Source organism: Salvelinus namaycush, chromosome 38, assembly GCF_016432855.1.
Source record: "Salvelinus namaycush isolate Seneca chromosome 38, SaNama_1.0, whole genome shotgun sequence".
Lineage (NCBI taxonomy): Eukaryota > Metazoa > Chordata > Actinopteri > Salmoniformes > Salmonidae > Salvelinus > Salvelinus namaycush.
Genome location: NC_052344.1, coordinates 16,648,087 through 16,671,980, shown reverse-complemented (window position 1 = coordinate 16,671,980; position 23,894 = coordinate 16,648,087). Strand labels below are relative to the sequence as shown.

The 23,894-nt window shown below is 45.9% G+C and overlaps 2 protein-coding genes across 2 annotated transcripts; one reads left to right on the top strand and one right to left on the bottom strand.

Annotated features, from left to right (window-relative positions):
* The first annotated feature begins 17 nt into the window (after positions 1 to 17).
* Positions 18 to 1,342, top strand: LOC120031904 (NADH dehydrogenase [ubiquinone] 1 beta subcomplex subunit 2, mitochondrial-like). Its single transcript, XM_038977734.1, has 4 exons — positions 18 to 182; positions 545 to 689; positions 828 to 920; positions 1,235 to 1,342. Exons 1-3 carry the CDS (start codon positions 97 to 99, stop codon positions 900 to 902), a joined length of 306 nt encoding a protein of 101 aa, XP_038833662.1. The 5' UTR covers positions 18 to 96; the 3' UTR covers positions 903 to 920; positions 1,235 to 1,342.
* Positions 1,343 to 1,446: 104 nt separating this feature from the next.
* LOC120031903 (lysine-specific demethylase 7B-like) lies at positions 1,447 to 22,606 on the bottom strand. The gene is made up of 16 exons (XM_038977733.1): positions 22,501 to 22,606; positions 13,581 to 13,666; positions 12,912 to 13,029; positions 12,515 to 12,675; positions 10,641 to 10,782; positions 10,125 to 10,311; positions 9,302 to 9,464; positions 6,903 to 7,097; positions 6,707 to 6,798; positions 6,348 to 6,434; positions 5,840 to 6,082; positions 5,301 to 5,586; positions 4,954 to 5,048; positions 4,692 to 4,834; positions 3,999 to 4,378; positions 1,447 to 3,861 (listed from the first exon to the last, which is right to left on the bottom strand). Exons 1-16 carry the CDS (start codon positions 22,596 to 22,598, stop codon positions 3,773 to 3,775), a joined length of 2,565 nt encoding a protein of 854 aa, XP_038833661.1. The 5' UTR covers positions 22,599 to 22,606; the 3' UTR covers positions 1,447 to 3,772.
* Positions 22,607 to 23,894: the final 1,288 nt, after the last annotated feature.

The following is a 23,894-nucleotide window of genomic DNA, read 5'->3' as shown; positions in this document are numbered from 1 at the left end:
CGACCAATCATAGCGCTCGTTGTTGGTTGGTTGGACCTCTGTGTCAAGGTGGAACGACATTTATGAGAAAACAACACTGGGGGAACAGAAAAAACGATGTCTTCTTTAGGAAGGGCCATGGGTGTCCTTAGGGCCGGGACGCAGCTTCTTACACGTGGACCTCAGAAAATAGTAACCCGAAAGTAAGTAGCTTAATTAACTGGTGTTATAATGTAAACGTTAGATAACAGCTAGCGACGAAAGGTTGACTTTAATGTCGTCCTTCATAATTAAAGAAACATTATCAATCACACGTCAGCTGTACACATATTCATCACTGTCATCTTAGCTTTAAACAGTAACGTTAGGCTATAGCTTATAACTAGCTAGCAGTCTGACAGTAGGCATACCAAACAAGTATCCAGAGGTAGGCGCCATGATCAGATGTTAACCCATTGGGTTGTTGGGTTTCATCAAATGTGTAGAGCGTAGCTACATGCTGGTATACAGTGATGGGGTGAAAACAGTGATACCCTCAGTGCTCTGGTTTTCTGTTTCCTTTCAGAGCTGGTGGTGGACCACACATAGAGGCCCAGTACAGGCAATTCCCACAACTCACCAAGAGCCAGACGTTCCAAGCAGAGCTCCTCAGCAGTGCCATGTGGTTCTGGATCCTGTGGCACTGCTGGCATGACCCAGATGCAGTGATGGTGAATTAAATGTAGATTAGGCTCCAATTATAGTTATGCCCTGTCAAATCTAGTTTTGCCAGTTCATAGAGGAAAGGATGGAGAGAAAGCTGGTGTCCATCAAGCAGACTTAAACCCCCATGATGCCTCTTCTCTCAGGGTCACTTCCCATGGCCTGATGCATCCGCATGGACAGACCAGGAACTGGGGATCCCAGCTGACGATGAGGAATGAGGTGCCCTCTACCCCCAGGTGTGCCTTTTGTCCTGACTAGTACTGTACTGCTGCATCAGTCTTCACCACAGGATCTGTGTCAATGAGAACATCTTGTCCTCTGATGAAAGATTGTGTCCATCACAACGGATAGTCATAAATTGTTGGTTTTATACATATTTGCATTAGGATGGGAAATGGAATGCCTATTCTGTAAGTACAGTAATGATTGTTCATGCACTATATCCTTTCTGTGTTAATATGCCCATTTCAATTAGGTTCTTTACTGTAGCGGTGGCATTGTTTGAAATCATAGGTGTATGTATATTCTAATAGTACTTTTCTATTTCTAGACCTTGTGTGTGTGCCCGGTCGTTACGAGTCTACCTGGTGGTCACAACGGTGTCCCGAGAGGCTTCGTTGTACATAGACAAATAAATAAAAATCTATTTAATCTGAAACATATCGTTGGGGTGTGTACATATGGAACTCAATGACTGTTTTTGAATGTGTATAATAACTCCTAGTTCTAGTTGTTTCCTGTAAAAAAAAAAAGTTTAAACAATTTAACAAAATCAGTTCATTTTTATATTTACAGGCCATTTTTGAAATGCATCAAGTAACTGTCACAGTAAGCCAGTGTTTGTATGGTTCAAATCATGATAAATCAAACCATCTGAAGGACTAATGCACAGAGAAGAAACACAGATTTGCACGTAAGAGTTTACGGTAAATACTGTACAATGAATGAGAGAACTGCTGCCAATAACAAACCCTGCCTAGCTCTTGTGCTTATTATTACACAGACGAGTGGTGAGGACTTCAACATGCAATAAGAGTTAATGGAAATGTCTGGCAATAGGATTAAACACTATTCCATGGAGGGGAAGACATACAAGTGTGATATGTGTCATTAGGTAAAATCTCATTAAGGGCTGAGCGATAGACCACAGATATTGAAATCGATACAGTGGAGTTAAACTTGTTTACTAGCTAGGCAGAGCTTGAGCATAGATGGTATCATCTCCAAATAGAGATGATCGTGTTGATTTCTTCAACTTGGTCAATTCCAATGCACAACTGCTTAGTTAGAGAAAGAAGTGGAACAAGAGTCTGGTTGGAAGAACTTGCCTTTGTAGTGTACATAATGTAGCTGGTGATTAAATCAGAGGTCATATCTGTGGCATCATTCCCTGAGAGTGAAGAGCTACAAATCACACACCTCACTTCAGCACCATATCATAGGAACCCCCCCCCCCAAAATCTCACCCTATTAAAATTGTTCAAAATGGTTTTTTTTTGTTAAACAACGTCAAGTAGGCTATAGGTGTAGCAGGGCAGGGGTGGTAACCTTTTGGAGTCACAATATTACCCATTCTCTTAACACACAACCCCACTAACCCCTGGAAACTATGAGAGGAAACCAGAAGAGACCTAGGTTCAAATCAAGTTAAGTAAATTTGTAAGTCGCTCTGGATAAGAGCGTCTGCTAAATGACTTAAATGTAAATGTAAAATGTGGAAGTCTACTTGGACAGAAGTGGAGGGAAAAAAAGATTGAGTTAGAAATTCTTACTGACCTACACAATATATCATGACCACATGAAGTCTAAAATGTCCACATATACAATAAGCGAGGAAGAAAAAAATAAACCCCTTGAGAAGAAAATTCCCAGAATAGCTGAGGTTTAGGGCCAAAATATAATAAAATCAATATTCACCTCTTTCAATTAATAAATACATAACTCAGAATCCATAAAAAAATTACATTAAAATCACGTAACAAAACTTGAATAAATTAAGCAGGATATTATACAAGTTGTTTTTCAACCAAGTAAACAACTTACACTATAAAACATTCCTTATTGAGGCAGCACTCTGTTAGTCTCCCTTTGACCATCAGAGGGCAGCAAAATCATATCGATTCTATATAGAGGACTATGGCTTTCGTATGATCCATCAAAGCATTAAAACGTGAAATTCAAAGAGACTTATGATGAACTAATGCAGACAGGTTAAAAATTAATTGTTTTAGACCTGATGGGTTTTTACCTTCCCAAAAAACAGTGCAATGATAAATTAGGCAATCGTCTTTAAATAAATGAATGACACAATGTGGCAGGGAAGACTAACCAAGAGTGCTGCCTCAAAACGTCTCTCTCATCTACTCAACGTCATTATTGCTGGTGTGATTGAGATAAGGGGAGTTGGGAGCATGGAGGACGTACAAACATTAAGCACCATTTCGAAAAATTAGCTTAGCACTTTTTTTCTTCTCAGGGACAAAAAGGACCCTGCTAGAGAGAGCCCAGACACGGAGCCAGGTGGGTCAATGCCAGTCTGTCTATCCCAACTTCCATCTTGTCCTGGGTCTCATCCAGTTCATAGTGCTGCAGATATTCAAGGAAGGCAGCGCTGGGAGATGCAGATGGTGGGACATCAAGCAGCCTGCATTGGCTTATGCGTGTCATTAACATTGGCTGAAGAATTGTCTTCAATGTTACGATGTACTGTAGACCTCATTCCTACCTCATCCGGACATCTAACATTTCCCCATGACACGTTAATGCCCACTGGAACTCTCTCTATGTTTCCCTGAAGTTGAGTAATCAACATGCTTTTCCCCCCTTCTTCTCCATTACGTTTTAGCGTGCTTGCAGTGAAGCTGTGCGCTTGATTGGTAGCTTGCTCATGTGAATCCAATACCCTGTGGTCCTAAGCATGCACAGTAAGCCTGTTTGTGTGTCTGACCACAAGTCTCTCAGATGGGCCCTTTCCCCAGGCAGTGATTTCTCCAGGACAAAAAGGTGTCGACTAAATGTACAGAATAATCTGGATGTGAGGACAGGGGTCTGTTACCCTCCTTTAGCTTTGCCTGTGGCCCTCAGAGCTCTATACAAAGACGCCATTGTGTCGGTTCATCTTCAGGATCTTCCCCAGTCTCTGCTTGGCCGTGGCCATTCCTTTCTTGGGCCGCTTGCCTGAAAAACAAAACCCAAACCCCACATGAATGGCTGACATGCTGAATAAAGAGAGTTGTGTCACAGTAGCATCCAATCCCTGAGAACATCAACTAATTACTAGACAAATGGAGAGAATAAAATATTTGGTTGTGTACCTTTCGTGGCCTGGTTGCTGACGGGAGGGGAGTTGGAGGCGTGTCTTTTGGAGGGGTGTAGAGGGGGAGACATTGAGGGATCACAGTACTGGTAGTTGTCGGCCTCTGGGCTGGCATCGTGGCTCAGGGCCCCAAGGGAGAGGGGCCCCTGATTGTCCCAGGCCTCGCTGCTGCTGTTTCCCTGGCTGTCCATGGGGCTCTTGTCCCCCGCCACACGCCGCTGGTGCTGCTCTCGGCGCTCCGGCGAGCATCGGCTCTGGCTGGACCACCACGGCTCCTGGGAAGTGGCGACCTCGTCTGGCTTGGAGGGGCACAGCAGGCCAGCCATGGACAGCATGCCTTGAATGGCCTCCTCTGTGCTGGGTGAGGTAGGACGTTCTCTGCAGGGACACAGAGAAGAAACACACTCAGTCATTTACAGCCCACCGCCAGACTCCACAAAAGCAAACTGTGCTTATCTTTACCAGTCAAAAGGGAAGTTATGAATATAATCGTTGTATGCATAATTGGCACATGCTTGTTTCAAATCCAATTCCATCGTTATGAGATTACTAAACCGATGGCGTGAACTTCTAGACACTTCTACAAGAAATTATCCCTTAATAAATAACTCAATTGCTAAAATATTTTTGTGATTCCAATAACAGGAGCTGTGTTTTAGCTTGCTCACGCACAACAGGTCAGACCACCCACCTTTTGAGTTGTTTGTGTTTGTGCCGGAGGTTCAAGTCTGTCTGGTCTAGCTCTATGGTGTGCCCCGCGGCCCTCTGGGATGAGCCCCTCTCCTCATCTTCACTCTGGGAGCTTCCTGAATCTTCCTCAGAAGAGGTGTTTTGCTGCAGAGAGGGAGAGAGAAGAGAAACTGGTTGAGGGATGATACACAACAGACAGTGTTAAGTGCGATGTTCTCACTGACAAAACCACAGTGGGGGTAGACCATGTTAATATCAGGTACCTGTGTGTTGGAATCACTGTCCGAGTCCATGTCCGACACATCGGAGTGTCCTGAGGCTTCTTCCCTGAGTTCAGTCTTAACCCTCTCAATACCCCCTGGGACGGCAAACAGACATCATTAACCACAGATAATGGTAGGAACCATTCCCTCTCTGTGTCCAAGTCAACAGGTTACTAGACCTAGTCTGTGTCAACAACATGACCCTTTAGAAAGCATGGTGTGTCTGGGACAATGAGGGCAATAAACTGACAAAGTTGAGTCAGATTATAAATCATACAACGTACAATATATATATCTATATCTCTCTATCTCTCCCTCTCGTGAACTGCTTCAGCATCATGACTTACCGAGGTGGCCTGGTTTCTCCTCCCCTCCCATAGTGCTGTGCTGCTGTTGCTGGTCTGACTCTGTCTTCATCTCCTCTCTGCTCTTCAGTTGGCCCACGGACGACCTCTCACTCTCCACCTTCACTGGGCTGCTAGCCGTGCTACTACCTGGTCTCCTCGCGTCTCGGATGATCCGTCCGTTGTGCAGCGTGAGACGCAGGTGTGTGTCTGGGTTCTCAGCGGCAGCGGCAGAGGCAGTGGACACCATGTTGAACTTCCCATGCACCGGGGGACAGAAGGTAGGGTCCTGTGGTAGAGACAGAGAGTTATAGGACTCATTCAACACAGGTATCAGACTTTTCTATTGAATTGTATTACTCTGTATAGCATGGGAACAGTATTGCTTTCGGTAGGAGTAATGCACGGAAAATACTAAATGTGGTTTATTGATTGATCTAATGATTATTTCCAATAATAACAAGGCATTTAAATGTGACATATGCCAGAGAGCGTATGACATTCTAGTTTTGCGTTGTGGGAGTTTGACATGTTCCTCTCACCTCCTCCAGAGGGCCCACCTCCAGCCTCCTGAGCACCTCTCTGGTGTGCAGCTCCAGGATCTCCAGGTTAGAGGGAACCTTAGGGCCCTGCTCCTGCTGCTCCCGGAGCCTCCGGGCTGCCCGCCGCGCCTGACGGGCCGGGCACACCCTCTCCAGCGTGGAGCGCATGGCCAGACGCTGGCCTCCACCGCTTCCCTGAGATTTCACTGGCTTGTTGGTGCCACCACTGCTGCCCTGGTCTTCCTGTTGGAACACACACACACACACACACAACACCATTAGAGGGAGGGGTTTGAACACAACCTCAATATTTAAATCTAATCTACGTCTATAAACAAGGAAGTCGCAAGAGAAAGATTGCCAGTCACAAATAAGGTGCAACAAATCCATCACATCAGTGACAGATTAATTAGAAGCACTTCTCATACAGCCCCTCAGATTGAGTGCTCTTCCACCTACACAAAGGTGATGCTCCTCAGGCCCTTCCCCCTGTGACCCCAGACCTTACCTCCAGGTAGCGGATTTCCTTGGTCAGCTCTTTAATGAGACGGTTGGGCCTGATATGGTCCGGGACCTCGCTGGTGGGCTCCGTAACCTGCAGTGACAATGTTCCACACACACAATTAGGGTGGAGTTGAACAGAGAGGCTCTGTTTCCACCACTGGCACAGTGTCATCAGATCCAGGGGAAACCCCTATGACCCCCACCCCCTTCCATCAGAGCTCAGCTGGGAGATAAACCAATCAGTCTAGATATTCATCAGCCAACAGAGTCAGGTGCAGTATAGAGAAGGTGAAGCCAGGACCTTCACCCACAGATACAATGGAAAAATAACACAAATGTTCCATTTCATTCTGTGCCCCTCACCTCTCTCTTCAGCCAGGTTTTCAGTGGACTGATTAAAGCTTTCACTCCCTCCACTAGGTAGGTCTGAGGTGGACAATTGTCTTCTCGCAACTCTGAGAAAGAGAACAAAGGCATTATATTTGTTATGATGCTTGTAAAATAAAAAAAATACTACAATATATTTATTGGGTTATGCGGATTTTACAGCTTCACTCACCTTTCAGGGTCTCCAGCAGGTTCTTGGCCACATACCAGCAGATAGCCTCAAAGTAGGGAAACTTGAAGAGGTCTGGAGTCTTCAGACGACGCTCCATCTCGTAACACCTGAGCTGCATGTCAATGTTGAGGTTGTGGAGGAAGTTGCCTCCGAACGCCATGCAATCCTGAGAGGTGAGGACGGCATGGATCCATCCTGCAGAGGGCAGCACACACAAACACAGTCAATGTTTGACTCACTGACTGTGGTAATACAAGGACACTGGCCAGGTGTTGTATTTGTCAAATCAGCAGCCAAGCATTGATCATCATGTCACCAGAATAAGACCCTTGATATTTATTGGGAAAAGCATCAAGTTCATCACCCTGCACTTTCACCTCCCTGAGAAATTCATCATAACTTATTTCATCTGTAGCCTAATAAACTGCATGCTTTCATGAGAGTAGTGGGAGGACCACACACCATATCATCGCGTGACTCCAAGTTTACTTCGATATGATGGTTATTATATCAATATTTGCGCATAAAAAGGCAGTTCTATCACATTATTCATTTTATCGACACAAAAAGATCCCACCTTGTCCAGCGTATTTTGTTTTGACAATTGGAAAGTTTACAGACAAATGTTTCCAACATTCCCTCTCCGACATCTACTTTACTAGCATAAAACGGTTGGATGTAAACCTGGTATGTGACACACAAACACCAACCTGAATAAAACTGACACACACACTGTTCGCACACAAACTGACCTGATAACACAAACATACAGGGTCATATCAGGCCTGCCTGACCTGGTAAAGATAAAGCAGTGCTCTTTATACCTCCGGAGATAACAGAGCGCAGAGACGGCGGTGACGCAGCACTGATACTGCAGGCACTGACGCGGTTACGGGGTTACCGCGGTTGAGCGGCCAAGTATGTTGTGCTCTACCCCCTCCCCAAATCTCTATCCCACCTCTCCACACCCCCTTAACCCCCTGGAGAAAACACAGCTGGCAGTCCAGGCAGTCCTTAACCTTTACTGAAGGTATACCACTTTGGGAGCATTTTAAAACATGTGGGTTTTCTTCTTGTTCCTATGGGAGTATTGACACAGAAATGTATGGATACCCTGAACTTGTGAAGTCTGTTGAGTTGCACACTATTGCTGTTCTGAACCAATTACATACCCTGTATAGTTTTACATCATCCTCAGGTGATCTTCAGACAAAAAAACATGGAATCCTGTGTTCTACAAATGAAATACGACCCCCCCATTAGGTAAGCTTATGGAAGGATCCTTGTGGTGATAACGGAGACGGTGAGATGGGGATAAATCACTAAAGGACATGAGTGAAACCACTCTAAAAGCCATCTGTAGTTAATGAGAACAAGGAGCGTGTGTTAACCATGAGGTTCTGCTTACTGCGGTCGCCCTTTCATGGCTCTCTAGACGCGTTACGTCATCAAGACATGGGGTAGAATGTGAGAGGTGAATTACAAGTCACATGCTATAGCAGAGGCTTGGCTGAGGATAAAGTAGGCCCAAGAGCTTCTAATATGGTCGCTTTCACGACATTACTGGTGCTGTTGTTCCATTAGGGAACTTCCTATTGCGTTACGACAATATAGACGAGTGTGTCTAATGTCTAGGCTGTTGCTGAGCAAAGATTCCTTTTCCAAATTCACTTGGCAATGACATGTCAGTGTTTAAAAAAAGGGAGTCATTTTCCAGGCAGGCCCTCTGGGAAACTAGACTGTTTTGTTTCTATCTACTTTGAGGATATAGACAGGTTTCTCTACGGAGGGGCAGACAAGACTACCAGATAGTCTATTTATACATCACCAAAAGCAGGCGTGTGAGAGAGTTATTTAAGGACACAGTGGAAAAGGTATTTTAGGGACACGGTCTAATTCCAGAGGGGTTGCTGTGTCACACGCTCACAGGGCCAGTCTACATCGTCAGTGGTAACCTCTCTTCATCTACACTATGGTTCCATTAACACAAGCCTAATGTAAGCTGTTTAGCTCTTCTCAGGAAAACTAAATACATGGCCTGTTACAAGAGAAAGCAAATAAAGACCAAATGCTTGCGCTCTCTCACACACACACACACACACACACACACACACACACACACACACACACACACACACACACACACACACACACACACACACACACACACACACACACACACACACACACACACACACACACACACACACACACACACACACACACACACACACACACCAGCCTCCACTGGGGAGTGTAAGGGGAGGACTGCTAATAATAATGGCTGGAATGGAGCAAATAGGATGGTATCAAACATATGGTTTCCATGTATTTGATACCATTCCACCTATTCCGTCCTCTCCAATTAAGGTACCACCTTCCTCCTGTGACACACACACCTGTGGGGATGAGCAGCGTGGTTCCTTGCTGCACAACACACTTGTAGCATTTGTCCACCTTGTCCCCGAAGAACACCTCACTCTGGTTGGGAGAGGAGCTCCACGCCTCGTATAGTGCAAGGTTGGCCTGGGTCGGCTTGATCATGTAGAATATCTTCTCACCCTGGAAACACAAAGAGAGTAGAGAGAGTTAACGAGAGTTCATAAAAAATAAAGCATTTTAACCCAAGAGACATCACAATGTGACTAAAATTAGAAGCACTCAGATGCCTGCAAAGATGATTAATTTCAGAGACACACAGATGTGTTTGACTTCCACACCAGGGGACTTTTTTCTTCCATTTAAGGTGCATTTCCCAGCCCTCTTTTTCACAAGCTGAGCTGCACATTGCTTCTATAGCTAAGGAGAGTGCTTGCCTGCCAGCCTGGTGATGTCACCATGAACACAAAGCATAGTTTGTGATTAGCAGCGGTTGGTTACTTTGTTGCCATTGAAGGGATAATTTATTACCACGGCGGGGACAGAATTCCCCCTGGAGCTTGCCAACGACGAAATGTACTGCCGAGGTGAACTTCTGCCAGGGTACCAATCAGCCTAGATTGCTCTAAATAGCCCCCCCCATGTACAAACATACTTGATTAAATGTCAGCGCGCATTACAAGTGGTGAGGGGAATGCCAAAGAGCGAGCCAGGCCATCCATTTATCACCAGATAATGTTGTGGACACAGTTGACTTCATTGACTTGCCAAACTGCACTTAGCGCACTGCTAGGATTTGATAGCCTAGTGTACATGTAGGACATGTAACTAACACCCACTCACCCAGAGAACGTGGTACCACACAGAGGTGCCCCCGAAGTCTATGTGGAAGTCAGTGTAGCTGTTCTTGACCCCCATGAGGCAGTACTTCTGGACAAAGGGCTTGGGGAAGAAGGAGTCATCTGGCCAGTAGTTCTCCACCCAGGACATGTTCTGAGCTACGTCAGGTACCACCACCTGATCTGCCATCCTGGGGGGGCGAGAGTGAGCGGTAAGAGAGGTATGGCTACTTAAGAGGGTCAAATCACAGTAAAAGTGCTGAAATGTACTAAATAATGATATCATTGATAATAAGTAGTTTGGTCACTTTTGTCATGAGCTGTACATAATGTATTGTTGAATGGTTGTGTTCATTCTTGTTTTTCTCTTGTGAATCATGAATAACTTGACAGCAGTCTGTGGATGCTCTTGGTTTCTGTTTGCATGTCTTGTAAATAGCATCCATTTCAAAATGTATCCATTTGAATGGAGAGAGAGTCTGCAATGGATTATTAGAAGTAGGACCAAATTACAGCTTACTTGGTGTCAGAGAACTCCAGGCTGATAACGTTGAGCACCTTGGGCCGATGAGGCTTGTAGTAATACTTGATAAACTCTTTCAGCTTCATCTTGCTGTCTGCTTGCCTGGCCACGTCGATGACGTCAATGACTTTGTCACCGCCTGTGGACGACAAGAGAATGATGACCAAGCCGTCATATGGTGGAGCAGACAGCAAAACGTGGTATCAGTCTGCCCATGGAATCATCATCATTGTGTGTCTACAGTCTAACAGTTGCACCATTCAGTCAGATATAATACATCTGGTTAAGAGAAAGGACCATCCCTACTGAAGTGACAGACACCAGGGATAACCATTTTAAATGGGAGTCAGTGGGCGAGGGGATCTGAACTCTGAAGCTCTCTGGCATTTCCATGTCTCTGTACAACTCCTTAGGGAGAGACTGGCACAGCCAATACACCATAGGAGTGGATGGAGTGGGGGCGGGGGCCAGACAATCTGTCCAGTCCATATGAGTCCCAGAGGTGGAGACTGGGGAAGGGGCCACTGTCATTAATGGGTGTGTGAGGGTAAAAACCCACCCGCACTCACACAGCTGGGAGGCAGTGAATCAAACGAAACAGTGAAGGCAGGAGAGAGAGAGAGAGGGCTGGAAACGGGGGCCTGTCGGCAGTGTGGGGACAGGACAGCTGGTGCTTGTGTGATCCTCCCACCACCAACCCACACCCCCCTAATGTTCCCCAACCCCCTACACACACGGCGGGTCGAGCTGGCCAGCGTCTGATGACAGTGAACAGCTGGAGTTAGGGTAGCTAGCCAAACAGAGAGAGCAGAACAGAGTGTTCAGTCACTACCAGCCAACAAGCCCAAAACAGACCATAGTAAATACTCCACACTACACCTTTATAGTGGCTGGTTGCACATGGTCAAACTATTCCTGTGTTTTAAGCAATGCACCGACACCTGGCATTCACTCCAGCTAGACCCTGTAGGGTTCTTCCAGACACCATCCTTTCACATGATATTTAGACTGAAAACTTCACCTACCCCCAACGAGGAGGAGCAACATTAAGTACTGGGAGGTGACAAATGCCAGGAGGTTTATCCTAAGCTGGCCGACCATAGTCTAGGCTTGGGTAACCCCAGGAGACAGCAGGTTCCAGGCCTGTCCCCCATTGTGTCCCAACTGTAAGGAGGTAGGTAACCCGATCCTGCTTGTGTTCTGTCTCCACCCAGTCACAACACCTGTGCTGCTTCCCACCAGAGCAGCTTAATGCTCAACGAAGCATCACAGAGGGTGGAATATGAACTTCCACGATAAAAACACAAGTGGGTTTGGGTTGCGTTGGGCGTCCAGTCGGTCCAGATAGCTGTGGGTTAGTAACGGGCTTGTAAATGGAGCCTTGTGGTACCAGGCCTTTCTATTCTATAGAGAGCAGAGGTGGTCGTGTTGGGGGCTGAGGAAGACCTGCCCTCCCCTCCTGTAGGGCTTATTCAGCCATTGGGAGATGATTGATAAAGGGGCTAAATACCCTCTGAACCTGGCAACCTGTTTGTTTGACGGACAGATGGCGTCCGCTCAACGGTAGGCACTCATTATCTGACAGGGAATGCATTCATTAGCTTTTAATTATTTTCTATTTCAAAACAATAGGTGTAGGTAACATATGTCCTATCAAATAGGCATCCTGTGCAGTAGACAGGCAGTGAATGGGTTGGTGATCAGTCTTAGTTGTGCTACATGCTAAATGTCTGCCCTACTAGCCCATTTATGTACTTAGACTCTGGGGATGTTTGCAAATAGACAGAGAAAATCTAGCCCAGGGTGCTTGAGCATGCCCCCCCAACACACACAAACAGTACACACACACACAGTATACACTATGTCCTTACCGACAACTTGCTCCACATCTTTGACAGAGAAGGATGGTTGAGGCAGCCTGAGTCCCAGTCCCTCCATGTTGGACACAGCGATGGGGTACAGCCAGCCGTGACTTTCCAGGTGCCTCTGGGTCACCTGCTCCCCAGGCATCCACTGCAGGATCTCATCCCCACTGCAACACACACACACAGAGAGACAATGGATAATTCCTGTTGATATGTTCAACTCTATGTACATACCCAATGAGAGAAATTAAGAACATAATGTTTAGCATTGTGACTAAAACAAAGATCACAGTCTTGTTCATAGCAACACGACTGCTGAGGAAATGTGCGTTTGCTGTGCAGGTGTGAGAGTGGGTCTAGCTTGGCATCAGAGTCCTCGGTGGTAAGTGTTCTGGGCTCCTACCTGGCAAAGGTCCTGTTCTGGAGCTCCTTGACAAACACAGAGGTGCCAGCCTGCACTGGCTTGGTGCCATCGTCCTGCTCGGTGTAGTCATGCCTGTGCCAGTTGTTGCGCTTTTTCACTGCAAGAGGAGAGACGCAGAACATCAGACTCACAGAACACCACAGCCTTCACTGGCCATGAAAACGATCACTATAGCCAGTGACAGACCTGAGACAAATTATTACTGTATTCAATTTTCTTCCCTTAAACCAACAGAGCCTTGTGAATTATGGATAATAGTCATTAGTCTTGATAATATATTTTCCCCGTTCATCCCCTAGCAGAGGCCAAGGTGAGGGCTAGGACCAATTTAAGTCAAAGGATTACAGCCCCATTCAATTAGCCTGTTAATGTCTGGCCCCGGGCTCTCAGGGGTCAGGCTCCTCTAAATCAGACTGGAGACTTTGCTGCTCTCCTGGGGACAGTCCATCAGCCACGGAGGGGGAGGGATAGAGAAAGGGAGGGAGAGTGAACAGGCACGGGGGACGGAACAAATAGAGAGAGAGAGAGATGGTAGTAAAACAGATAGGAGAGAAAAGAGATGTAGAGAGACCGACTGAGGAAGAGAAGACAGAGAAAAGACAGGACGGACAGACAAAGAGACACACAAAAACAGACTGGAATACTGACTCAAGGAGGGTCCGTGTTGGGGTTCACAGTTAGGACAGTGGTAAACGTCAATGTCCACCGCATGGTGCTCCTCCACCTGGACACAGCTGTGGGGAGACAGGAGACATCACTGTAAGTATATACACAACTATTAAAGAAACAGACAGGACCATGATAGCCTGGTCCCAATATATGGCGTCACATTGACCATAGCGGTTGGCAAGTCAGTACAAACAAATCTGGGACCAGGCTATCGGCATGGTGTTTCCAATAAATAAACTAATGGGACAGGAGACTGTTCTCTCCAGGATCATAACACCAGAGAAGCTGTTGTGGAAACAGGCTCTCTCTCACTGATATCCCCATCCATGGTTCCAGGGCCCATGCTCTGGACAGCTTGAGGGATTGAGAGGGTTTTGTACACAAAGGAGTCAGTCCACTGCATGAAATAATTTACTTTGTCTGGGGGGGGGGGGACTCCTACTTACATGATTTAAAGCCTTTGGGAAAAGGGGTCACATACAAGTTTCTCTCACTGGGTCATCCTTTGGGCCAGACTTGAGACTTACGAGAGACAGAAAAGATATCATGGCTTTTCTAAACTGACAGCCTGTTCTGACAGTCTGTGTGGCTGTGGATAGTGATGTATAGGAGGAGCAGAGAGAGAGGCCATAGAGAGGTTGAGGTAAACACAGAGCCAGAAACACTACAGAGTGGTGATGTATAGGAGGAGCAGGGAGAGGTTGAGGTAAACACAGAGCCAGAAACACTACAGAGTGGTGATGTATAGGAGGAGCAGGGAGAGGTTGAGGTAAACACAGAGCCAGAAACACTACAGAGTGGTGATGTATAGGAGGAGCAGGGAGAGGTTGAGGTAAACACAGAGCCAGAAACACTACAGAGTGGTGATGTATAGGAGGAGCAGGGAGAGGTTGAGGTAAACACAGAGCCAGAAACACTACAGTGGTGATGTATAGGAGGAGCAGGGAGAGGTTGAGGTAAACACAGAGCCAGAAACACTACAGAGTGGTGATGTATAGGAGGAGCAGGGAGAGGTTGAGGTAAACACAGAGCCAGAAACACTACAGAGTGGTGATGTATAGGAGGAGCAGGGAGAGGTTGAGGTAAACAGAGCCAGAAACACTACAGAGTGGTGATGTATAGGAGGAGCAGGGAGAGGTTGAGGTAAACACAGAGCCAGAAACACTACAGAGTGGTGATGTATAGGAGGAGCAGGGAGAGGTTGAGGTAAACACAGAGCCAGAAACACTACAGAGTGGTGATGTATAGGAGGAGCAGAGAGAGGTTGAGGTAAACACAGAGCCAGAAACACTACAGAGTGGTGATGTATAGGAGGAGCAGGGAGAGGTTGAGGTAAACACAGAGCCAGAAACACTACAGAGTGGTGATGTATAGGAGGAGCAGGGAGAGGTTGAGGTAAACACAGAGCCAGAAACACTACAGTGGTGATGTATAGGAGGAGCAGGGAGAGGTTGAGGTAAACACAGATCCAGAGTAGTGTATGTGGAAGACGACCTTTTGGTCTCTCATTTTTTTAAAGGAGGTACGAAAAGTCAAGCAACCTTGAAGTTGGGAGGCGATCGGTTTCATTTGTCTGGAGGACAGGGGTGTTAGGGCAAGGAATTAGTTAGTTAGGGCAAGGAGTTTTTCCCTAGGTCCTAACAATAACCTCTAGACCACTCTGGGCCAGACCTTTCCTATTGGCTATTTACAGACTGGGAATCACAACCATGCGTTTGTCTCAGTATCCCACAGAACTGCGACAGTGTCGACATCACTCAAACCCCTACACCACCAAACCCCCGACCGCCCCACAACAGCCAGACCACAGGCAACAACACACACAATCCTCTGGTGCATACCAATGCTTTGTTCCATAAGAGAACACTGAATAACACACAGAATCCTGTGAATAGGCTTTGAGTGTTGCCATTATGCGGGGACACCCACCGATGCATGGAGAAGGGGAGAAAAATGGCAGGCAACATTTTTCTGTCACTGGGGTATGGGAGGAATCTAAGACAGCACTTTCAAGAGCTTCTTCTCAAGTAAACAAAAAGATAGCCGATTTAAGCTAAACTTTAGTTTCAGCTGACAAGAGCATAGAGACAAATGTGGACTAATATCTTTTGCTACTCTGACATGGAAGATTATGTAGCAGAAAACACAAAGTGGCTATTTCTGACAATCTGTTTAATTGTGAAAATACAAACAAACGGCGTTTCCCCTAGTAGCTAGTTTAAGAGGCTTGAAAGTTCATGAAGATGGCAACAACTTAGCGAATCTCAAGCAATTCCGCCTTCTTCCCGCTCTGCAGTCTTCCTCTCATTCAAATCTCCCTGCTCTGTGACTGGTCTTCAGTGGGTAAATTTAAATGAGTTTGGAGGTCTTGCTCTCTGAAGTTGGGAGTGACAAAAGTGGAATTCCTTTCAGTGTGAAAACAGAAAACACTGGGGGACTTGCTTAGGGCGGTAAATGACAGCCATTAAAGTTCCAGCTCCCTCCTTCAGGGTCCTGGAGTTAGCCTGGAGGCTAGGAGCTGTGTGAAGATGTAGTAAAGGTTTCCTGCTTAGGAGTGGACACAGTTCTCACCAGCCACTATCAGCGTTGATCAGAGTGGAAATTGCAGGAAATTGTAAAGGGAAACAAAGGCCAGCAGGAAGCGGCGTCACACCTGAACTTTCTCTGGTGGTGCATTGCTGCTGGTTAAGTCTCCTTATCAATGGTGTTGTGGTTCAGCGGCTCACACTAACTGCAGAGCCAGCCTGAAGCCGTAACAGGTTGGGACTGGGAGTAATAACAGAGGTAAGCAAGAGAACCTTGCCTGATTTTAGGTAGGAATAAGACTTTTAAAAAATGTATTATACATTTTTTGGGGTACTTTTTACCCCTTTTTCTCCCGAATTTCGTGGTATCAAATTGGTAGTTACAGTCTCGTCCCATCGCTGCAACTCCCGTACGGACTCGGGAGATGTGAAGGTCAAGAGCCAAACAAAACCCCGCCAAGCCGCACTGCTTCTAGACACACTGCTCGCTTAACCCGGAAGCCAGCCGCATTAATGTGTCGGAGGAAACACCGTCCAACTGGCGACAGTGTCAGCGTGCATCTTCCCAGCCCGCCACAGGAGTCGCTAGAGCGCGATGGGACAAGGACTAGCTGGCCGGCCAAACCCTCCTCTAACAATTGTGCGCCGTTTCATGGGTCCCACGGTACGGGGCCGGCTGCGACCCAGCCCGGGATTGAACCCGGATCTAGCACTGCGATGCAGTGTCTTAGACCGCTGCAACACTCGGTAGGCCGCTAAGAGTTTTTCCTGGTCAAGTAAAGTCATCGGAAAAAAGTCAGTGCCCCATTTATAGAAGATCCAATGCTATAAACACCTTCAGTGTCCTAACCCTACAGAGTGACCTCAACAGTCCACCTCCACTCACTTCCTACGTCAGCAGCCAAGACAGAGTACAATGCAGCAGTGGGCTGGAATCTGGTCTCCCGAGGTTGCTCAGTGGCCTTGTCACTTTTATGTTATGTTATCACCCCGGGCCTGACATGAATTCTCCTGCCTCTGTCGGGGTGGGACATGCTAGAGCGAGCGCGACAGAGTGAGCGTGTGGCTGAGGGATTGAGCTGAGCCAAGCTGACCTCCTACACCTCCTCTGCCTGGTCATCTTGTGTTACACCAGCGTAGCGCGGGCCGGCACGGGGGGGAAGCAGGGCACTGTGCCACCAGACTGATGCGGTTTCTTCCCTTGCGCAATCATGACGGGTTGGGTGAGTCACTTGGAAACTGGAGGGCTGGGGAGTGTTGATGATGCAACTTGTGAAGCTACTTATCCTTGACTCCTCAAACAAATCTCACTCTTTAAAAACTACTGAGGCTGCCCCATCGAAGACAACAAAACTATAAATATGGCTTAATTTAAGAGCTGTGTGGAAGACAAAACTTTGGTATTTAGTGTATAGTAATAAATCAAGTGACATCGGGAAATAAAGCCCAATATGGGTCTGTGTGTGTCTGTCACTGTCTCACCACTCTCCCAGAAACAATGCCAGCCCCCTGCCAATGGTGGGCAGATACCAGCCTCACAGCATGAGGTCAAACCATAGAGATAGATTGAGGACTCATCTTTTTATCTGTGCCATTAAAGCATCTGTAACAGCGTGGGCAGAACCAGATGCTATTTTGTTCTTCATTGGCTGATTGCTCCCCAACTCATAGGAATCCACACCCAGTTGACTACTTTAAAATGGAGGAAGCCCTCAATGGCAAAGTCCATGCTAAAATGGGTTATATCCATGATGAGTTCTCCATCCATCTCTATGGGTCAAACATCCTGTCCTGAATCAGGAGAGCTGTCAACTCTCCTACCGCCATCAGCTCCTCTAACTCTACATCCTCTGTTGTGGAGCTGCCTGCCTTCCTGTGTGACTGGGGTTATTCATTAGTCTATGTACTGTGAGGGGTTCATTGTGTCTCAATGATCAGCCAAGACACACAAAGGGTTGTAGGCGGGCTCAGCCATTGCTTTAAGCACTTAATAACCCCCCTGCATAGGGCTCCGACGCACCTACATTAGAGAACTGGCAGATAGCTAATGGGGGAGAGGGTGGGAGATGGGGAGGGGTGAGGGCAGTTAAACACACCTGCTTGGGTTCATTTAGACCCAAAGGGCACCTGACTCCTGCCTTTCCAAAGACTAGGATCCATGTGGGCATAAAAAAAAAAATCAGACCATTTGAACCCTCACTGAGAAATGGAAAGTATACCCATCATATCAATGGGGTTCAATGCACTGATGAAGGGCCTTCGTAAACAACAACCTCTCTCCACCATTAACCCACATCACTAAGCTTCTACAGACAGCTTAGGGTAGAAGGACTTCTCTGTAGGCAGCTGGAAAACAAAAGAGGATTTCTGCTTTGTTGTTTATGGGGCATTGTAGTCCCCCGGGGAAGGAGTGGAACAACTTCATTGTTTATGGTGCAGGTTGCATTGCCTTGAGGTTCTCATGTTGAACAGAGTAGTTTCTTCTAAGGCGGTGGGGGACTGGGTTTGTGTCTTCTCACACATGCTCTCAACATAGGCCTACGTCTTTTAGTGAGCCTCATACATGTAGGCCATACACCTAGGCCATGCACAGACTCTGCCTCTCCCACTAGATCTGTCAACACATGATTACACTGCCTGACAAACTGGATTGGTCCTTAGTGCAGCAGAGCTTACTCTTCTAATATTCAAGCATGATACAGTTGAAGTCGGAAGTTTACATACACCTTAGCCAAATACATTTAAACTCTGTTTTTCACAATTCCTGACATTTAATTCTAGTAAAAATTCCCTGTCTTAGGTCAATTAGGATCACCACTTTATTTTAAGAATGTGAAATGTCAGAATAATAGAAGAGAATGATTTATTTCAGCTTTTCTTTCTTTCATCACATTCCCAGTGGGTCAGAAGTATGCATACACTCAATTAGTATTTGGTAGCATTGCCTTTAAATTGTTTAACTTGCGTCAAACGTTTCGAGTAGCCTTCCACAAGCTTCCCACAATAAGTTGGGTGAATTTTGACCCATTCCTCCTGACAGAGCTGGTGTAACTGAGTCAGGTTTGTAGGCCTCCTTGCTCGCACACGCTTTTTCAGTTCTGCCCACACATTTTCTATGGGATTGAGGTCAGGCTTTGTGATGGCTACTCCAATACCGTGACTTTGTTGTCCTTAAGCCATTTTGCCACAACTTTGGAAGTCTGCTTGGGGTCATTGTCCATTTGGAAGACCCTTTGGAAGACGCATTTGCAACCAAGCTTTAACTTCAGGCTACCCTAAACGTTTGACCCGAGTTAAACAAGCAATGCTACCAAATACTAATTGAGTGTATGTAAACTTCTAACCCACTGGGAATGTGATAAAAGACATAAAAGCTGAAATAAATCATTCTCTCTACAATTTTTCTGACATCTCACATTCTTAAAATAAAGCGGTGATCCTGACCTAAGACAGGGAATTTTTACTTGGATTACATGTCAGGAATTGTGAAAAACTGAGTTTAAATGTATTTGGCTAAGGTGCATGTAAACTCCCGACTTCAACTGTGCATCCACAGCTACACCTCCAATTGACTCAAATGATGTCAATTAGCCTATCAGAAGCTTCTAAAGCCATGACATCATTCTGGAATTTTCCAAGCTGTTTAAAGGCACAGTCAACTTAGTGTATGTAAACTTCTGACCCACTGGAATTGTGATACAGTGAATTATAAGTGAAATAATCTGTCTGTAAACAATTGTTGGAAAAATTACTTGTGTCATGCACAAACTAGATGTCCTAACCGACTTGCCAAAACTATAGTTTGTTAACAGGAAATTTGTGGAGTGGTTGTAAAAACAAGTTTTAAATGACTCCAACCTAAGTGTATGTAAACTTCTGACTTCAACTGTATGTAGGCAAAGTAGGTGTCAATCAGGCGGTGATGCAACTTGCCATGCTACTTTTCAGGGGTTTCTGTCAGAGTGATAAAAGGAATGCACTCAGCTAAGTGTAATCCTTAGTAAAATCCTACTTTCAACTCATCCTTGTATTTCCAAGAGAGCAAAACATTGGTCCATTCTCCCCATTTCCCATCAGCTGCAGAACCAGTCTGAAGCCAAGTTCGCCTTTGCTTCATCATCATCATCATCATTAGCGGACCACCTAATATACTGTGACTCTAAACGACTGGAAATCAATACATGATGCTGTTGACCTCCTAATCAGCATTGATCAATCTGAGAGTAATGTCATTGGCATACCCCAGAGACAAAGACCCCACAGAGTGCCACTAATGAATGTAAACATGACACTAACCATCCTCTGAGGTCTGAGTCACACACACTAAAAACACAAGCTCTCCCACAAATTCAAATTCTCTCACAACATTGAGGACAGGGGGAGAGCATCCATCTCTCTTCAGTCTTTTCCCCTGGCTGAGAGTGTAGGACATAATGATGGATGGTACATTGAAGTTGCCTCTGTGGAGCTACCATCAATCATTCCCCTGTGTCCCATCCAGTCTGTCTCACCACTACCACACACTCTACCAGAACCAGACATGAACTGGGAGTCACACCCACGCAGCCTGGAGAGAGACGCAGGTCTGTGGGCTGCAACGTGAGCCACTGACGCCATACGGGGTTTGTTGTCGGTCGTAATGCTGTCGGTCGGTCGTAATGTTTCAGCAGAGTGCCATCTCCATAGTCTCAGCAGAAGCATCCACAGCACAGGCCTGCGGATGTGAGGCTCTTTCACTGCACAGGCCCTATGCACATGCCTGTAGTGTAGTGTGTTAGGCCATTAGGAAACTAGCAGGGCACTATTTCTGTCTTCTGCCCCCTACCTGGTCCATAGTCTACACCTTATAAACAACACAGAGCACTCTGGTTGGCTCCTCTGCCTAGTTCCATTTGGGAGCCGTAAGCCATACTGGTGTATACGAGCATCCAGGGTTCAGTCACTGGTGAGAGAAAACAGATTCCCTCCCGGCCAGGCATCTAGTCACAACCCAGGCTCACACTTGGGGAAGTATGGTGGTGTGCCGACAAGCGGGCACCAGGATTCCGGTGCAGGCATGGCAGCTTCTCTGCTTTCCACTACATTTGCATACCATCCACAGCCAGAGGCATGCCACTTCCTTCTGGTGAGCCTCATGGGAAAGAATGGTAGAGAACCCCCTGGTTTTGGAGCAGAGCATGTGTTATTAGTCAATGGGGAAGCTCCAAAGTTTGTTCCTCTTCTTTTGGCACATGACACACAGACTGAGTCTTCCCTGGCTCAGGCATCCCATCATTCTGGGCGTTGCGTTCTTGGCAGTCTACAGAGTGTAGTTGCACAATAGCTTTGTAATATCCACACAAGCCAAACTGCTATTGTAGTCATATTAGTTGTCTTTAATTTTCTCTTCAATACTCCTTTCTTCCACTAGGGGTATACCACATGTGCCTATTTTCGGTGAAAGGGGGGATTTAAATACCCAACCTCGAGCTGTCAATCAAAAGCTCAACAACAATCATATTTTCTCGTCTTAGGTCTTTGGCCACTAAATAGATAGGGATAAAAATAAACGAGTTCAAATGAGAACAATCACTCAAATAGTAGGATTTGTGTAATTTACCCCTAAAAATGTTGATCATGCAAGAGGTCACTTGGCTAGTGAAGTGATGCCACCAAGAATGTGCCAGAGATTGATGTTCCATTTCAATCGAATTCACAAAAGCGCGTGGCCTAAATTCTCAACTAGGAAAGTCCAGGGTCAGGTCAGGCTGTCACATGCACCAACATAGTCTGATTAATCAGGCTGTAATACACAATTATTGTATATTAGAGGCTGATTAATCAGACTAGCATTAACCCAACTCAATAGTAAAGGATGACAAGCTGGATTAAAATCAGAACCCACGCCTTTAATCGATAACCAGGCAACTTTGTTTTTAACTCAATTGGATAGACTAAGCCTACAGGCTTCTTTTAAACAGACCAAATGTTTGAAGGGCTGGCTTTGATCACCGTGATTGACAACTCGCCACACACAAGCTTAGCTGGCTAGCTAACGGTAGCAAACTAGTAACGTTAGGCTAATTTCTTTTGACAAACTGCTTTCGGCTAAGATACCATTTAAACCTCCAACACACTATTAATATCCCAATAAGTTGAGTAAAAGACTAACTCCCAATATGAATAATAGAAATAAAAACACACTGGCTCGGTTTACTATTTTGTAAAGTTTAGCTAGCTCGAGGTGCCAATAGTGTGAGAGACCCGTGAAGACCCGGTTACACAAAAAATAGCAGTCACAACCGCATGACAATCCTCGCTTACTCCCAAGCACCTGCTGTTAGTTTAGTCGGTGAAATCGATTGCACGTGTCAAGGAAGGTGTAATCTCCATACCTGCCATGAAACCAGTCGTTACAGAGGTCGCACTCGATCATAAACCGGCTCACATCATAGGACTGCCGGCAGACACAGTACAGCGGAGCCGCCGCCATCTTCCTACTGTCCCCAAACAACGCAGGAATAAAGTGGGGCGGAGATTTGGTTGGGTACGCGGAAAGAGTCGAGGGGAAACCCGATCATATGCGAAAGAAAGCATGGCAAAGCCATTGGGGCAAGCCTATCTCTGACGTCAATTTCCAAATAATTTATTTCCATCTGGTTACTCAGTGTAATAGCAAATACCTATACTTATAACATTGTGAATGATGTAAATAGTTGTTTTTTGTTTAACTCGACAGTGATCGTTAACCTATAAACAACACTGATATGATGCAAACTGACACAACTTGGTCAAAATGCCCAAGGCTGCACTCAGCAGGAAAAGCACTGCCATTGGTTTGGACTCATATGGCCTGGTTCAGAATACAGGAAGCGTGAGGAACACAACAAAATGCTCTCCCTGCCTGGTATTTCTCACTGAGCGTGTGTGACGTGCTCTACGTGCTTTGTGGGTAGGGAAAAGCAATAGGACTGCCGACCCGTTTGATCTGTGTGAGCTGACAGTGCCCATCCCCCCATAAACCCATCTGTGCAGCTCTGCATAATCAAGTAGGCTTAATGCATGCAAGGCATGCGGCACTGTGGCTGCACCTATGGAAACATGCAGTTATTTGCTGACTTTGGCATGTGCCTGATACTGTATTTATACTAGAGAACCATTTATGAAGCCCTCCTAAGGAGAGACAATGATGATATTTAGCAGTTTATATTTCATAAACATGCCAATAATTGTTGGATTTTAACATGTGTAAGTGTAACTGAGGTTGAATGTTTAAATAGCCTTACTACAACTTGATTTGAGGGTGTTGCAGGGTGTTAAGGTCAAAGCCCATCAGTCATGATGGTGTGTATATGGCCTGAGCCATTCCCTTAGGTTTCATGACAGCTCCCTGTGGGGAGCCACTCTGCTTTAATGAGCTGTTGTTACCATAGTCGGCGTGTCTGAATAAGCATCAGCCAGGCAGGATACTTCGCCTGCATTGGTCTGTTTGAGCAGATATTTTCTACTTGCGCCAATTTTAGCTAGCCCTAATTCTCATATCCTACTGATGTGAGCTGTGCATGAGCCCAACAATGCCTCTTAATTAATTATAAAGTCTAAACAGCTGGGGTAACTTCAGTTAAAGAAGCAGTGTGTGTGCCAACATGCAGTCAGAGCAGGCCAATTATAAGGGATGAAAATATGTTCAAATAGAAAACGGAATTGCAATGTATACTTAATGTGTATGTAAATGTGTATTAATGTGTATGTAAAGTAAAAGGTATGTTGTAAAAACATTATCACACTA

Bases quoted from the DNA above. Each gene is read 5' to 3' on its own strand.
- LOC120031903 (XM_038977733.1), bottom strand. From the start codon at position 22,598: ATGGCGGCGGCTCCGCTGTACTGTGTCTGCCGGCAGTCCTATGATGTG. The intron at 6,799-6,902 runs GTGAGTGAAGCT...TCTCTTTCTCAG, and splicing joins CCTGCTGGAGACCCTGAAAG to AGTTGCGAGAAGACAATTGT. The intron at 5,049-5,300 runs GTAAGTCATGAT...TTGCCGTCCCAG, and splicing joins GGAGAAACCAGGCCACCTCG to GGGGTATTGAGAGGGTTAAG.
- LOC120031904 (XM_038977734.1), top strand. From the start codon at position 97: ATGTCTTCTTTAGGAAGGGCCATGGGTGTCCTTAGGGCCGGGACGCAG. The intron at 183-544 runs GTAAGTAGCTTA...GTTTCCTTTCAG, and splicing joins CAGAAAATAGTAACCCGAAA to AGCTGGTGGTGGACCACACA. The intron at 690-827 runs GTGAATTAAATG...CTCTTCTCTCAG, and splicing joins ATGACCCAGATGCAGTGATG to GGTCACTTCCCATGGCCTGA.